Source organism: Zingiber officinale, chromosome 4A (assembly GCF_018446385.1).
Source record: "Zingiber officinale cultivar Zhangliang chromosome 4A, Zo_v1.1, whole genome shotgun sequence".
NCBI lineage: Eukaryota > Viridiplantae > Streptophyta > Magnoliopsida > Zingiberales > Zingiberaceae > Zingiber > Zingiber officinale.
Window position 1 is genome coordinate 99268978 of NC_055992.1, and position 17965 is coordinate 99286942.

Genomic DNA, 17965 nt, shown 5'->3' on the forward strand with positions numbered 1-17965 from the left:
TACTATGTGTGTGAATGGTAGACGATAATGGTGCTTCCCACCACTCCAAGTTAGTGGTTCATTTCATGAACAAATCCTTATAATACTAATCCTAGACTCTAGTCCAGTCCTGTCATCATGTTTAATATAATCATCTATATAAATTTTTTACTTAACAAATTAAAATTCATCCCTCCTTATTTCGGTTCGATTATGTTCGAACCTTTTTTGTGTTGATCATACGGTGTTCTCGCATCGTATTAGACGAGCGATCATTCTTCGTTGTGAAGTTGCAACAGGAAGATATTATACAATTTTGAATCCTCAACCTTTACTAAAAACCCTCCAAATTAGTTTTTTTATTTTATTTTATTTTATATAATTTATGATTAAAATATTTCAAACATAAAAAAAATTAAATATTATTAATTTGTTTAAAAACAAACTGATGAAATTGCACAAAAATAAATAAATTTATTGTGAATGGAATTTTCTTGGAAATTAATGTGTAGAACTGGAGTGAGCACTCTTCCCTCGTAAATGCTCTGTCCAAAACAGTCCACGAGCCAACAGACACCGCAAGAAACATTCTCCACGCTTTTTAAAGCCCACCACCCCATCGACTCCACGAGCCCTCCGCTCTTTGTGCTCTCTCTTCCCACCACTTCCCGATCCCATCAGCAGTGCGGCTCCATCTCATTCATCGCCATCGCCATCTCCATGGGAGCTCTCGGATGCTACGTGTGCAAGAAGATGAAGAAATCGCCAGGGTTTCAGTTCCTTCTTGTGCTTATTTTCAACTGGAGGGTTCTCCTCGCTCAAGTTCACTCCTTTCCTCACTATGAAGGTGAGCATGTTGTTGGGATCTCTAATCAGTGACATTTCGTGGCCGATTTGGGGGTAATCTTATAATTACCGGTGTTCCTTGTAGTCTCTGCGCTGGTCTCCTTTAAGCGCGCTGCATTTGAGGACCCTTTCTCGGCTTTATCCGATTGGAATCCCCTCGATGGGAGTCCTTGCAGCTGGACCGGCGTCACCTGCTCCGCAAATCAGGATTCTGTGGTTTTTCTGTAAGAAATCACAAGTAGATGTCAGTACCCCCTTAGTTTTTTTTTTCTCTTGGAAAAAGCATGTTGGCGTTGTTTCTGCATCAGAGCTTTGATTTCTGTCTATATTTTTCGAGATTATTTTCTATTTGAGGAAAGTACAATTTTGATGACAATAGTCGTGAATTTATAATGCGAAATGAGGAACTGGGTTTTTTGTTTTGCAGAAACCTTTCTGGATCGTCATTGAAAGGATTTCTTACTCCTGAGCTTAGATATCTCGGTTGTCTTCAAGAACTGTAGGTGGTTTTCATATATTCTTTACAGTAGTTATTTGTGTTATGTGTCGTAATCATAAGATTGCTTGATTTTGTTCAGGCATTTGAACAATAACTTGCTTTTAGGCACGATTCCGGTGGAAATAGGGATGTTGAAGAACCTAACGGTGTTGGATTTGAGCATGAATCAGCTCACTGGTCCTATTCCTCCTATGCTTGGAGAATTAACTGCCATCAAAAAATTGTAAGTGCTTGTCACTTGGAATTTTCAATACATAAATTTGCTGGCCAATTTTAGTTTCATCGGTTTCACCTTTTTTTTCTTCTGGGGTCTGTTAGAGATCTCCATTCCAATGAGTTGACTGGTAACATACCGCCTGAACTTGGTAAATTGGAGAATCTTGTGGAGCTAAGATTAGACAGGAATAGGCTTGAGGGACAAATTCCAGGAGGCAGCAACTTAAATGTCTCTGCAACATCGCATGGCGTGTAAGTTATGTTGTTTCCTTTTCTTAAAAAAAAAAAAACTCTTACTTCACTATATTTAGACTAGTAAAAAGAATTTTACTGAGTGTGCTATTAACAAATTTCTCCGTTATCCTTGGAGGTGTGTTTTTTATTGTGTATATATGTGTTTTTCATGTGGTGTCCTAGATGATGCAATCTAAGCATCTTCTCTCTCCATTAGTGATGCCACATTATTGAACAAATTATAACTAGCAAATATTTTATAGGAAGACCTTGCTGGAACTTGAAACGTAGAACCTTTATATTAGCTGCGCCATGGAGGTTCATATGTATATATATCATTTTTTAACTTGATCAAAACAATGGAAATAAGTGGATAAAGGTTAGAGGTTTTTGTCAACAGATTATTAAACTACAATATGGCAACCGTATTTGTCACCTGAGTTCATGTTTCAAGAGATAAACAACACATAATTCATGAGAATAAGATAAGCAACGCATAGTTCATGAGAGTATGAGAAAAGCAAAGGTTAATTCTGTTATTCAAACTAAATTTGAATATCCATTAGAATAGTCATTCTCGATGTACTGCTACATCTGTAGTTACATATTGGGATAAATGTTCACAGTTTCAGATGTTGGATACAAAGTTTTAAGATCCATTATTTTAGAACGTTTAACATTTATTTATATTTTAATTAGGCATGATAGCAAAAGCAGTGACCTTTGCCATTTATCTAAGTTAAGAACTGGAGATTTTTCCTACAATTTCTTGGTTGGACAAATACCATCGTGTTTGAAGTATCTACAAAGGTAATAAAATATTATTTTAATTATTCCTTTAATCTTATGGTAGCTCAACTTGGTAAGCTGTCCTGGACTCATTTGCAGGTCAAGCTTCCAAGGAAATTGCTTTCAAGATAAATACTGGGTTTTGCAGCGGACTCCTCGATCATGTAGTGTAACCAGTTCCTTTTATGTACTCTGGTTTTCACAAAAATTAAAAATAAGAAGTAAAAAAGAAGTCACACAGCATAAAAACTTAAATAGTTTGATAGCTACTTGTAGTTGCAGTTGCATGCTACATTTGTATCAATGGCATGAGACTTAGTTGTATCTCATTGTATAAGCACAGCCATCTATGTAGTTCCTCCTCTTGTATGTTGCACTTTGGACATTACTTCCACTCTTCTATGTGAAAAAACATGAGTCTTCACAGTCTTCCTAAACCTTTTTTGTTTGATTTTCTATTTAACTGCTTGGTAGTTAGATACTTGACTGCCTACAGTAGGTTAATGAATAGATTGAATCACAATGTTAGGACCAAGTGAAGTTATTAAAACTATCTATAAATATTTTGACACAGCTTATATCAAATGTATATCCCAATCCCCTTTTGCTTTACAGTACAATCTGCAAGGAACCTTAACAAGTAGTCTAGTACCAAGTATCTACGACCAAGTATCTTGATGTCATGACATCAAGAAAATCAAAGAAAACAGAAAAACAAATTAAACATGCACTCAGACAGAAAAATCACATACAAACTCGAGCCAAAAGACTATTATTTGCTTGCACTTTTGTAGTTTTTGCTTTCACTATATATGTAACAGCAATTCCTTCTATTACATGTTCTACTTAGTAATATGCCCCTTGTAGCTGATTCTGATGGAATTTCCATTCAACATGAAGTTGGACATCTTAGGAATGGTTTTTTTTTTTTTGGAAAAAATTTGCAACACGAAAGTATTATTTGAGAATAATATCTTTCATTAGATCATTGAATTGAAGCATTTATATCTTGATATAGGTCATTCAAACAAAAATCAGGCAATAGCTAAGGAGAAAGATAAACAGTTTACTGATGACTATAATAAGCATCCGAGTCCACAGCAGCCAGAATGGCTTTTGATTCTGGAGGTCACAACTGGATTTATTATACTTGTCTTCATTATCACAGGAATTGCCACCGCTGTAAGGACGTGTAAGTTAAAAAATTCAGAGAAAATCCATTGGAAGAAAAAAATGAGTTGGAAGGGTGAGATGTCAATATCAATAGGTAGTTTGAGAATTCTTGACTTAATTTTTTCCTCAAAATATTTAAAAATTGCTAAAGAAACTGATGTTGACATATCTTTTGTTTTCTTCAAAAATAGACGGTGACATATTAAAAAATGTTCCAAGGTTTATCCGCGCGGAACTTGAAATAGCTTGTGAGGATTTCAGTAATATAATTGGCACTTCCTCACATGGTATGGTCTACAAAGGAACAATGAAGGATGCAACTGAAGTTGCTGTTATCTCATTATGCAACTTAGAAGACCAATGGACAAACTATCTTGAGTTATCCTTTCACACTAAGGTACTAGAACTTTGTAGAAATTCATCCAAAGAAACAGAATTCTTTTTTAGATAAAATTCAATATAAATTCTAGTTATTCAGGTAGCAGATCTTGCTAGAATGGATCATGAAAACCTACCGAAGTTACTGGGTTATTGCAAAGAAACTGAACCTTTTTCAAGAATGCTGGTACTTGGTTATGCCTCTAATGGGACATTGTACGAACATATACATTGTAAGTGAGACACAAACAGAGTTAGTAAATAGATTATCGTAAAGTTTAGATGCATCTCAGTTATCTTGGATGGTGATGGATCTCAAACTATTCCTTCTAAACTCTAGATGGTGATGGATCTCAGTTATCTTGGATTAGACGCATGAAAATAATTCTAGGAGTTGCTCGGGGATTACAGTACTTGCACACGGAGCTGCAACCACCATTCGTGCTGTCTGAAATTAGTTCAAATGCTGTGTATCTCACTGAAGATTTTTCCCCAAAGGTATGAAATCCTTCTGAAACCAATGTGACAATTTGCTAATCCAAGAAAAATGGTAAAACATTCCACATTAAAACCTGTCTCTCATGATTTCTCTATATTGAAGAGTTCTTGACAACAATCGCCCATTTCATTTTTGCAAGCTAATTCTATAGGAATACTTCATTATTTATACTTCCTGGTTATATTGTACAAAGTTTGTTGATTCATTTGAGCATGGAACCAATCAATTTCTTTAGGATGGATAATGCATTAAGGTCCGAATAGGAAAATTTTATTCTGTATATATATGTTTATCCTTGATGTTGTGCAAATCACAGATGTTTTTAGCACATGAAGACAGGCATTTTAGGTTCTGATTTTATTTTCAAACGTTTATTCACTATAAATGGTCAATAACCATCCTTTTCCTCGGTCCTCACATCATATTTGTGGATTTAGTATCCATTCTTTCCAGCATTCCTCTCTTCTAAGGAATTATCTTTATGTTTTAACTTTTAATGCTCTGGGATAAGTCCAATTTTGCATATGCAATGGGTTCAAACTTTGATTTGAGTTCTCTTTCATTAAGAGCATTCAGTTGCTTAATCATGAATAACTTCATGAGTTCTGTCATTTGAACTTCACGTATTGCGTCTGATCATGCTTTTTTTGGCTTTCATCTTTTCCAAATAAACCCCTCAACTACTTGCTAACTTTATTTCTTATTCGCATCTTTGTATTAGCAGAATGGATTAAGATAAAACTTTCTTCTTACATTACTTTTGCAGTTGGTTGATTTCAAGAGCTGCAAAGTTATTTTCTCAGAATCCAAGAAGAGTACTGGTTACATCACCAATGGAGGTTCTCTTCCAGGACACAATTCTTCTCGCGAGCAACAAGACATGGAGATACAAGCAAACATATTTGCTTTTGGAGTGCTTCTACTGGAAATAATCAGTGGAAGACCTCCATACTGCAAGGAAAGAGGGTGTCTGATAACTTGGGTAAGCAAGAGCATTAGTGTTTTTACTCATGGAACAGACATTGAGATCATAAACTCATTCTTGTTCTTACTTCCTAAACTTCTGATATTTGCTTGTTTTATGTAGATTAGCAACTTAATTCTTAATGAACCCTTTAGCCATATCTTACAGTAGTCAAGATAAAGGTTGTATTTTCTCTATTCAATTATGGTTGCTCTTTGAAGGTTCATTTCTTGGAAATACACCAACATAGCACATTAACTTTCTTCTCACACATAAAACTGTTAAAAGACAACAATTTCTTCTGCTAAAAACATTTACTTTATTGAGTTGATTCAACTTCATGCAATTAGTTTCGGAGATATATCATTGAAGTTTCACACAGTCTATGACACATGTTAGCATAAGGTTCATGCTATTTCTATGGCTCATTGTTCTTCTATGTCACTGAATAGCTACGACAATGATTTGATTTCTTCTTAAAAACCACAGGCCACTGAGTACCTTCAAAACCCAGAAGAGAAAGTTAAACTAGTTGATCCTGGACTAAAAAATGTGAAGTCAGAAGATCTCACGGTCATATGCAGTGTGGTTAGCCTCTGCATCGAACCCGATCCCACGAAGAGACCATCGATGCAAGCAATCACTGGTATGTTGGAGGAAAAAATTGAGTTATCAGCTGCTGCCCTTCTCAAGGAGTCTCCCTTGGCATGGGCTGAGCTAGCCTTGTCTTCCTAACACTCCTTCCTCCATGAAAATCCACATCATACATAGGATATGCCTTGTTTCAGCTTTACCCAACCATTTGTTTCTTCCCTTGGAATTTGATTTACAATTGTGCTTGCCTGCTGAAGTAATACAAGAAACTGCATGGCACACAAGATTTCATTGAGGCGATGCATGTATCAAAATGAACTGTGGATTGACATTTTTTTTTTTTGATTCAGATTTGATCACGTGGGTGTTGAGTGTGTATATTAAAATGTAGACTACCTGATAAAGGAAGATATGTTGTTGTTGATTTTCAAATAGTTGGGACAAATGCAAGATGAGTTTGGCATGTCATTTGGATAATGTTCTCTCCTCTTTTATCATAGATTATCATCAATTTAGTATTTTAAAATTGAATTAGTTGACCGTTTACTTTATTAAAAATAGGATTAAATATTTTTGCTAAAATAACATGATGTGGCGGGTGTTATCGGCCTCCATGTGTACTAGTGGAGTCAAGAGTGTAAGTCAAAGTCAAGAAGTTTAAGCCCTGTTTTAGTCAGAATCAAGTCGAGTCAAAAGCAAACTTGAGTTACGTCGAGCTCACTTAGCCAGTCGAGCCTAAGAAACTTGAACCTAAGCGAGTCAGATCAACCCCCACCTCAGGCTAGACTGACCTCCAAGCTTACTCTATATCCTCACTCGGAAAGCCTGGTTTGAGCTGACCTGCCAGCCATATTGGAGAAAGATGTAAGTATCCCGGGTTGATTTTGATGTGATCAATCGAATCAAGTTAGGTCCTGTTGTGTTTGATTTTTATGTCTAAGTGTGTAAGATCTTAGGAATACAAGAAGTCGAGTGGAAGACACAACTAGTGAGAAGGATGACATAGGAAGGGAGTCGACAGACTTGGTGCATCTGAGGGATGAGATGCTACGGAAGAGAACACTAGTGGACGAGAAGGGTGTGAGCGATATTCTAGGGATGAGAAGCCGGGGAGAAAGTCTGCTTGAGAAAAAGGTTAGAGTTGGATTTGGGTGAGCTCAACTTTGGTTAACCGGAGCATCACCTACACGAACAACAACAGCTAAAAGGTTGATCTACTTCATGGAAGGCGCCTCCAATGGCTTGGAAGGTGCCTCGCATGAACAGTGTGAAGGCGACTTCCAGCCTGTTGAAGGCGCCTTCAATAGTCATTCGCTAAAGATAAAGTTTTATCTTTAACGGATAAAATTTATCTTGTTGGAGGCGCCTTCGAGCAACAGATATATTTTTTCAAGGGCTATAAAAGATCCATAGAGCTAGAAATTCAATAACAATTGAACTACAATTTCTGTAATCACTTCCTAGTCTTTTTTTAAACTGTCAACGTCTGTAAGAGGCTACTCCGCATTCAACAAAGGAGATTTCTAATAGAGCTTCTTCAACACCTTGGATTAACAACCACCTAGGTTGTAACCAAGTAAACCTAGCCTTCTTACTATTCTCTTTGAAGTTGTTAATTTTATGCATCTTTATTTTGTTTAATTAATTATGCTTAACTAATCAAGTCCAAAGATAGAGAAGAAATTTAATTTTTTTCAGGCAGTTCACCCTACTTTTGTCGACCTACGCAGTCTAACAAAAGCTAATTCCCGATCTCCTTCAACCTAGCCACTTAGTCCGGACACACCTGACCTCCCTCAACTCGGCCGCTCCGATCCTGTCCTTCTTCAGCTCAACCAATTACAGGTACCTTCAGAGGCGGTTGCTAGCTCTCTCCCCCTAATCTGATCCTGTCTAAAGGCTGAGGAAATGACGCACTGGCTCAGGTGGATGGCTTGTTGATGAATAATTGACTCTCCAATCTGTGATGAAGCTCCTTAACGATCCTGCGCACAATCAGACGATCCCATGAAGCATTAGTGACCAAAGATCAAGGAAGGAGTCCTTAGCAAGGTCTTCCGACGCTCAAGTTATTATCGTGGAAGAATAGTAGTGGATCTGCAAATGAATGTTTCAGATGTAGAAATTGTTAGTATTAACCCTAGTATCAATTATGAGATGATTGTAAAGGACTCATTTTGTATCATATATCATTATTAATAAAAGATAAAGTTGGTTATTATATTTATTTCAGTTCAGTGCCAATTGAATAAGTATAATAATGCCCTTGGGTAGTAGGTTCTTAACTACAGTATATCAATTGGTAGAATTGATAGTGAGATATTGTAGAGAACACTACTCTTAACTATTCCTAGTCGAGCATTAATATACAAGGACAATATTAATGCGTTGAGACTAGCATGTAGGTCAACGAATGACTTGATCTCACAAGTCATGGATATGAGATATCAGGTTGACACATGAGTATATATTAGAGAATATTTACTGAATGACCCGCCATGAGAATGTTTCATAGATCGTTATATGAGTGTCATAAACATTCTCATATGACTATTGGTATGAATAGTCCTTAGACCTGAAGTCACTACGGTTCCCTACATAAGGAGTTGTGTACTTTGGTATCGGCAAACGTCACCTGTAACAAGATGGACAATAAAGTCGATCACTGGGTATGCAATGAATTATGCGGAGGGATGTGAGTGATGTAGATGGGATCTATCCCTTCCATATGACGGAAGCGATATCTGTGAGCCCCTTTATTAGTAGGACACAAAGAAAGCATGGTCATGCTCAAATGAGTCAATATGAGATATTGAGCTCATTGATCAATCTAGATATTAATGATAGAGGGACCAAGTCATACAAGATAATAGCAACGGAAAGGTTAGGTCGGATCTCGACTTTCTTGTCACTTGGGTAGCAATGATGCCTTGCTAGATGTCACTCATTGCTTATGTATCTAAATGTTGATTTGGGTACATTGCCAACGTTACAAGAACCTATTGGGTCACACACAAAGAACAAATAGATTTGGAGATGGGTTCATATGATGAATCATTGGATTAAGTCTTATCCGAATTGGACTTATTGAGTTAGACTCAATTGGATCTAATTGTTGGATTAAGTCCAATTCAAACTAGACTCAAGGAGTCAATTCAAATTAATGAAATGTGATTCATTGAATTTAAATTGTATGAAATTAATTGAGTAAGACTCGGTTGAATTAACTTGAGTTAAACTCAAGTGAATTAGACTTGAGTTAGACTCAAGCAAGGAGACTTGAGTTAGACTCAAGTGAGGATTAATGAGACATTCATTGAATTTCAAAATTTAATGATACATTTGATTCAATTTTCGAAATTGAAATGAGGAGTTATTTGAAATGAGGAGTTACAAGTGTGTGGTCCTTAATGGAGTGTACATGCTCATTAAGGCTATTAATGCTAATTAAGTGTTTTCATTGGATGAAAATATTTAAGTATTTTTCTTTTCATTTTGGCTTAATTCTCTTCATTCTCATTACTCCTCTCCTCTTGGCCGAAATCCACTCCATAGGTTGCTAGCACAACCTTTCTACATCTCGTGAGTTTGTGAGACAAACGAACGCTTGTTCGTGTGGATACCGTAGAGGCGCGAACGTGAGATCGTGCTGTGATCCGAACTGTCGGGAGTCCGTGAGCACGCTACAAAGGTATAATCTCTCATGTTCCTATGTAAACTTAGTATATTTTTCTTCTCCCTTCGCATGGATCTTCTGGAGGAAATAGTTTTTTCCGCTGTGCGTTTACGTGTTTAGCAACCTATTTCCTTATAGAAATTGTGTGCCTTACCAACGGAGGGAATCCCTCTTTTTATACCACTTCACATAACCTCCACGATCGTGGGGTGGTCCCCGGTATATCAGAGTTTGTTAACAGATGAAAGAAAGTACAACCTGGGTGTTCCATAATGATAGTCCAAGGAATCTTTTTTCTAACCACATATGTACTTCTTTTGTCATTTATGCTTCGTGCCCCTATTGAGACGGTTAAGAGAATAAGCGGCTACAATTAATATGAGAAATATAATAACCTTCGAAGAATGCCTCAAAGGAATATTCCCTGACAAATTCTGATAGGTTGTTATAATGTTGTTTGTTGCTTGTCTGCTAAATATATCTCAGTCGATCCCTAAGGCTGGTTGTAGTATCAATCTGCTCTGTTATATGTTAAATATTAACAATATCTGTTCAAAGGTTAGTATAATATTCACAGTGTGCCAGAGATCCATTCAAGGAGTAATATGATAACTCATGCATGTTAGAGCTTTATTTTAGGGACAATGTGACATCAAGTAGCTCAAACCTGGTCGACCTTTGTCCGACTGACCGTATATTAAGATCTTTGGAAGGTTAAGTATCTTTGGGTCCGGATAGACTTTGCCTAGCTGGGCGTACACAAATGGTCTTATGTTCGATCGATTTTTATCCGGCCGACTATATATTAATATCTTTGGGAGACTAAGTGTCTTTGAGCCCAAACGGACTTTGCCCAGCCGGGCATACACAGATAGCCTCATGTTCGATTGGTCTTTATCCAACCAATCATATATTAATATCTTTGGGAGACTAAGTGTCTTTGAGCCCAGACGGATTTTGTCTGGCTGGGCGTACACAGATAGTCTTATGTTCGATTGGTCTTTATCCGGCCGACCATATATTAATATCTTTGGGAGATTAAGTGTTTTTAAGCTCGGACAGACTTTGCCCGATCGGGCGTAGACAAATAGTCTTATGTTCAATCGACCCTTATCTGGTTGACTGTATATTAATATCTTTGGGAGACTTGGTGTCTTTGGGCCCGGACGAACTTTGTCAGGTCGGGAGTACACAGATAGTCTTATGTTTGATTGGCCCTTATCCGGTCGACTGTATATTAATATCTTTGGGAGACTCAGTGTTTTTGAACCCTGACGGACTTTTCATCCGGCCGAGCATCTTTGAACTTGATCAGCTATTTATTGTTCGAGCGTATTATTTCTTTAGTTTCATAGTAAAACCCCGGAGTCCTTATATCCGACCGGGTTTACAACTGGTCGACTTTATACGAATATCCTATTTTAGGGCCGTGCGTGTAGGACCCGGGAACTTTGAAACTAGGCGATCAACAAAACTAAGTGTGGAATATTTCTCTATCCTGAGTTTGACTGTCACATTACTTTAACTTTGACTACCACGTCATCCTCTGAATCGGCATGCTATAACTCGTATCAGTGGAGAACATGGATACCAAAATAAGCGGAGGATGTGGAGCGATTGAAGGGTATAGATAAAGACATGTAGGTCTATGTGGCAACCCAACGGCTTGAACGTGCATGTGGGGTTCATGCCTCCACAACTTAAATGTGAGGTGCATGCCTTCTTTATGAGAGATGGTATAAAAGAGAGTCCCCTTCCTTGAGCACAAGTATACACATAAGTCATTCCAAATTCTTATTCTTAGGCTTGATATTTTTCTAGCCAATTAGAGATGGTATAAAAGATAGTCCATTTTCTTGAGCACAAGTATACACATAAGTCATTCCAAATTCTTATTCTTACGCTTGACGATATTTTTCTAGCAATTTACTTCTCTAACTTGAGCGTTAGAGTGATGATGTCAAGATTTATTTTAGTTGCTATTATAATCTCTTGATACGTGTTAAAAGAGATCTCATGATCTTTTTTTCATCACTAGAGGAAATCTTTCCACCGAAGTTGCCATCGGATGACGCACCCACAGAATTTCAGACATGAAAATAACAACAATATTTTGACTAACCAATTCTTATTATTTTTTAACAATTTAATTAAACACCGCGGCCAGTTTGCAACATGAAACTAAAGTAGTTGCATGCCCTCGTCAAAGCAAAATTGAGTGGCGAAGGCGATATAAATATAAATTATTTTAGTTCATTTATTGTCTCTTTCCTCTTCGCTCAAGCTGCGAAGGATGAGACGAACGCCGTTGGACGGGCGCAGCGACAGCATGACCCACGGCGAGTGCGAGTAAGCCGGCGACACCGACCACGAGAACCTGCGGAGCACGAGGCAGAGCACGATCTTGAACTCCATCGCCGTCAGATTCCTCCCCACGCAGATCCTCCCCCCGAACCCGAACGGCAGGAACCCCATCCTGTGTTGGCACCCGCCGCGCTCCGCCGCCTCCCCGGACCACCTCTCCGGCCGGAACTCGTTCGCGTCCTCCCCCCATAGCGCTGTGTCGTGGTGCATGCCCACCACGTCCACCCACATGTTGGTTCCCTCCGGGATCACCACCTCCCCCACCCGCACCTCCGCCCGCGCCTGCCGCTGCGCGTTCGGCGACGGCGAGTACAGCCGTAGAACCTCGTTCCACACCCACCCCATCTGCATGAATTCACCGGAAAATCCTTAAAGATTCGAGCTTTTTTGCTAAATTTTTTGAAATTTATCACCTTGGTGAGTTTGGAGAGCACGGCGGAGTCGAGCGCCGCTGCACCTGTTTCTCCGACGACCTCCATGACCTCCTCCCTCAGAGCCGCCTGCCACTTCGGATGCAGCGCCAGCAAGAGCATACTCCACTCAAGCGCCAGCGCCGTCGTCTCGTGGCCGCCGAAGAAGAAGGTCTTGCACTCGTCCACGAGCTCGCGAGTCGTCAGCTCGCGTTCCTGCTCCAGAAGCAGCCCGAGGAGATCCTTCTTCTGATCATTATTTTGGGACTTCTCTTTCTTCCTCGCTTCGATTAAGACGTAGATCAGGCGGTCGATCTCCTTCCCCAGCCGCCACGCCTCGTACGACTTCGCCGCGATCAGCAGGTTCCCGAAGGGCACGCCGACGAGGCGGTTCGTCTGGAACAGCATCGCCTGCATCCGCCGCAACTTCTCGAACACCTCCTTCCCCTTCTCATCGCTCATCCCGAAGCTCGCCTTCGCTATGATCTCCGCCGCGTTGTCCGTGATGTCCTTCGCGATGTCCATCTCCGGCCGCCCCATCCTCACCCTTGCGCTCCACTCCCTCAGCAGCTTCTCTGTCGTCTCTTCCATCACGCTTACCATTCTCTGCGTCCAGATCATCACACCGCTAATCAACATATATAAACATATATAGAACAGCTAGAGCTAGTAATGTGACAAAAAGGTGAAATCGCTTGTCCAACGTCCCGTCACACCCGACTCTAGGCTATCACGAGAAGATAAATCACGGCAGTGAAAAGGACAAGTGATGATGGGATGAGTTGCACGGGATCCAAGGATTTACATCCCGACAATCCTATAATTCGACCCCGCAATCTTATGTGACAAGCATGTTACCACTTACCATCTCGAATGATATGTAGGATAATTGAGCTACCAAGAAGATACATCGAGTAATTGATGAGTAATTACATTGAGATTGGTGGCGGAGAAGGCCGGCGAGATGATATGCCGGTGGCGAGTCCAGTCATCGCCGTCGACCATGACGAGTCCATTGCCGAACATGGGCTTCCGGTCTTGTTTGAACACGTTGGGCTTCCCCCATTTCTTGCTCATGGCGCCGGCGGTGGCCTGCCGCAGGAACTCCGGGTCAGCCACGTACAAGAACGGCTCTGTTCCAAGCCAGTAGACGAACACCTTCCCGTAAGTTTTGCTCCACCGGTGGAAGTAAGGGAACACGTAAGAGTGGATATCGTGAGAGATTGTGCCGCCGCCGGCGGCGGCGGCGGCGGCGGCGTCGTCGTCCGGAGAAGAAGAACCATCTCCTCCCTTCTCGCTCATCTCCATCAAGTTTCCCAGAGGAAAGACCGGCGGCGGTCCGTCGAAGCCGTTCTGCCTCAGACGGTGGCGACGCCGGACTGGCGAGAGCCAAAAGATGGAGATAGCTCCGGCGAGGCAGAGGAGGAGGAGAGCGACTCCCTCGGCCGCCACCATGCTCAATCTATGATCCATGTACATAATCAACGAAGAAGGTAAAGGATCAGCGACAAACTAGCTCCAGCACGAAGCACGAGATCTCTGGCACTGCCTTGCGACTTTTATAGTGCTAGAGGGTGCACCGACGTCACCTTTTTGGTCAAAGCATTCAACAATTCGATAACTTCCAAGGAAACTAACCGAAAAGTCGCTATTTAACCGACCAATTAAGAGATCAGATCATCCTCTGTCCCAGGATTTTAGATCCTCCTGTCCTTTCACCATTAGACGAACTGAATCACATCTTAAATATGCAGTACCGGATGTCATACTCATTTGATCGGTGAAAAGATATGGGAACACCAGAATTTTAGTACAGAAAATCTGATTTGACCAATTAAGCCCTATAGATCCCATTTGGGTCTCTTTTTATTCCTTAATTTTTTGAGGATATTTTTCATGTTCAATGAATTCATCTTTAAAAAATTATCAATTCCATACCTAAATTATAATTTTTTAAATATTTTTATACTTGTATTTAATTATTTTTTTTAAAGAACATAATAAATAATAATAATAAAATTAAGAGACCGATCCAAACTACATGGATCCGACCATGTCATAAGGATATACGCATGAATTGACCTTTTCTAACTTTTTTTATTTTTAATTTTTGTTTCCGATCGAATTACTTGTCCAAATTTTATAGCGAGAGGGCTTCATGTTTCACAAAAATAACGTGGAAACGTGGACTGTGGCAGCCGACGGTAGTTCGAGTGTCACATTGGAGTCACAGAATCTAAATTATGTTACACGTGGCAATATTATGAAATCCAACAATCATAAACACGATAAATAGTATCGTTATTTCAGTTCAGATTCGTGCAACAACTGGTGAACCGATTAGCTGTCGGTTCGCGATCGGATCGGACGGTCCGGTCGGTGCAAATGTTCTGGAAATTGAGTTCCTTGGCGAAATTTGCATCTTTTACAGTGACCCAAATTCGATTTTTTGCATGTTTCAGAAATATCACGTGGGTCGCCGACCGCTCCGTTATCGATAGCTGACAAGCGGCCGGGAAATCTATGGGGACGTGGAGTAATATTACTAATCCGGTGTGAAAATCTGACCGCGTGAACATGACGGTAGAAATCCACCCGTATTATAGATTTTCTCCCTGTTTTGCTGATTTTGATCCATGATTCCATTCCCATAGAGAATAGCACGTGTGAAAGAGCTTATTAGAATTATCCGACGAGCCCTGAAAAATATAGAATAGAAAGAAATAATGAAAAATAGAGTTAAAGTAGATGAAATAGGATGATGAATGATGATGATAACTTATGTTATTCGATACTCCCCTAATTTATACATAGATAAGTCTAAGGAATATAGTGTTAGAAATGTGAATGAGAAAGAGGTGAAAAGGAAGGAGGTGATTATATTATGAATGAGATTTTTAGTTTAGTATTAGAAATCTTATGGTAAGTTTGTTGATTTAAATTGTTACATATCTATTGATGATATGAATAAATATATGGAGAGAGGTTCTCTCACATATAGGTACGCAGGGGGTACAAATTTAGGATTCGGATTGCATTGAATCAAGTTGACTCGTGTACGAGTACGACTTGTGCGCTTAATAACAGTCCGGTAGAGGCAAAATTTACCAAAGCGAGTTCGCTGTGATCTACCAATGCTTGGTGACAATCTTGGTTTACCGATATATTCTAGGAAACAAACGACCCGATAGAACCTCAAAGCATAGCCGGAGGTGGGGCGAATCTGTTTCAAAGAAACTGCCTGAAAGCAGATCTCGACATCTTCATTTCCTGACTTAGCGCCCACTCGGGAACATTCAGCTTCCGCTTAGCATCCACTCGGATTCTGCTAAGCATCCACTCGGATCTCGTTCAACATCCACTCGGGAGCACTCAACTTTCGTTCGACATCCACTAGGGAAGAACTAGTCCCGACTTGCTAGCACTTGGAAGTCGGGTGACATTCCAACTCGGACCACCAAAAGCTTGGCATAACCAGTCCTGCTGGTAGCCTGAGATTACCTGCGCAGGACATCTCAACAGATAAGTTGAAATTGATTTGTGTAAATTCAGCTAAAATTCTCCGATATCTCTGGCAGATTGTCTAACAATCTTGAAACAAACTCTGTTATGTTGGGATGACCACAGAAACGGTTGAGATGCAACAGGTTCAACGCATGAAGACTCCCCTTCGCCCCAATTGGAAATGTTCCAATCAACCAAAAGGAAATGCCAAAGAAGTTTATTAGGTTGAACTTCGAGAGATGATAACAGAAAATGTTATTCTACTTGGTCACACTCAATCCAGTCAAAGACCCTCCCAAGCATGTTGTGGATGCTAATATTTAAACCACCAGTGCAGAAGAGGCATGGACTCATTCTGAGTATCTATGTCGAAACTCATCCTCAATAACTTTATCGACTTGCTATATGTTATGTATAGCACGAAAAGAACAGCTAAAGAGCTGTGAAAGTCCTTGGACAGAAAGTCAAAACAAAGGATACAGGGGCAAAGAAATTCATTATGGATCAAGAACTTCAAGTGATCCTGCACGAAATTTACTCGGAAGGTATGGTCATGAGTGAAACCTTCCAAATGACAACAATTATTGAGAAACTACCTTTCGGCTGGAAGGACTTCAAGAACTACCTGAAGTACAAGAGGAAAAAGATAAATATAGGATCGGTGGACCAGCTAGAGGAGGCAGTGAATAGCCTACAAATTAAATTAGCTTCTCTTGCTTCTAACTTAGCAAGGATATGCTGGTTCAAATAGGCTAGCTAGAGGAGGGTGAATAACCCTAAAAGAGTTAGAACAATTTCTCTTGCTTTCTATTTTTAGCAAGGACACAATATTAATTAAAATAAACAATTAACATAAAAAACTTAAAAAATAAGAAGGTTTAAAAATTTACTTGGTTATAATTTAGATGGTTGTTAATCCAAGACAGTTAAAAAGCTCCACTAAAAATACTCTTTCGTGAAGGCGAAGTAGCCTTTTATAGACTTTGAACACTTAGGAATTGCTTAAGAAATGCATACAAGAGTTAATTTCTAATTTCTAGCCCCAAGGGACATTTTATAGCCTTCTGGGGAAAGTTGTCATTGCTTGGAAGCGTCTCCAAAGTCATCCAGAGTGCTTCCAAGTAGATAAGGTTATGAATACAAGAGCTGATTTCTAATTCCTAGTTCTAGGGGATTTTTTATAGTCTATTGGGAAAACTTACTGTTACTTAGAAGCGGCTCCAAAGCTATCCAGGGAACCTCCAAGTAGATAAGGTTTTATCCACTCTTCAACAATCAGCCAACGACTATTGTTCATTAGAAGCATCTCTATGAAAGCTCTAGGGTGCCTCCAAGAGAGGCATGAGGGTGCCTCCAAGAGATCTCCAGGGCACCTCCAAGAGAGGCGCAAGGGCACTATAAGTATCCCATGGTGGTTTTGATGTGATCAACTAAGTTAAGTTAGGTCCTGTGTATGTTTGATGCATTGTATATAAGAGCACAGGAAGTCGAGCGAAAGACGCAGCTAGCGAGAAGGACGACAAGGGAAAGAGTCAACAGGTTGCTCGGTGCATCCGAGGGACGAGGTGCTGTGAAGAGTACGCTGCAGACAAGAAAGAATCACGCGACATTTCCGAGAGACAAGTAGTTGGAGCAAAAACTTGCTCGAGGAGAAGGCCAGAAAATGAGTTCAGGTGAGTCATATTCTAGATAGCCAAAATCACCTAAGTGAACAGATCCGGAACAGAGGAGAATCCAGACGGTCAATCTACTGTTGACTGTCGGGCGCTAGGACCCCCTAGGGTAGCCTAGGGTGCCTCCTTGATGCACCTTTTTTCAAAGCCGTGTCAGCATGGTCCGG

The 17965-nt window shown here is 40.0% G+C and overlaps 2 protein-coding genes across 3 annotated transcripts; one reads left to right on the top strand and one right to left on the bottom strand.

The window, feature by feature from the left end:
* Positions 1-572: 572 nt before the first annotated feature.
* On the top strand, positions 573-6639 carry LOC121970323 (probable LRR receptor-like serine/threonine-protein kinase At1g63430). 2 transcript variants are annotated; one of them, XM_042520946.1, is made up of 13 exons: positions 573-826; positions 911-1049; positions 1253-1324; positions 1404-1547; positions 1643-1792; positions 2474-2584; positions 2663-2727; positions 3582-3830; positions 3928-4133; positions 4215-4347; positions 4455-4612; positions 5380-5595; positions 6067-6639. In XM_042520946.1, exons 1-13 carry the CDS (start codon positions 700-702, stop codon positions 6310-6312), a joined length of 2016 nt encoding a protein of 671 aa, XP_042376880.1. In that variant the 5' UTR covers positions 573-699; the 3' UTR covers positions 6313-6639. The 2 variants fall into 2 exon arrangements, with proteins under 2 accessions (XP_042376880.1, XP_042376881.1); XM_042520947.1 differs by having other exon boundaries at positions 3582-3809.
* Positions 6640-12010: 5371 nt separating this feature from the next.
* Positions 12011-14144, bottom strand: LOC121973484 (cytokinin hydroxylase-like). Its single transcript, XM_042524904.1, has 3 exons — positions 13555-14144; positions 12625-13227; positions 12011-12556 (listed from the first exon to the last, which is right to left on the bottom strand). The coding sequence occupies exons 1-3, from the start codon at positions 14098-14100 to the stop codon at positions 12101-12103; spliced, it is 1605 nt and encodes a 534-aa protein (XP_042380838.1). The 5' UTR covers positions 14101-14144; the 3' UTR covers positions 12011-12100.
* Between the last annotated feature and the right edge of the window lie 3821 nt (positions 14145-17965).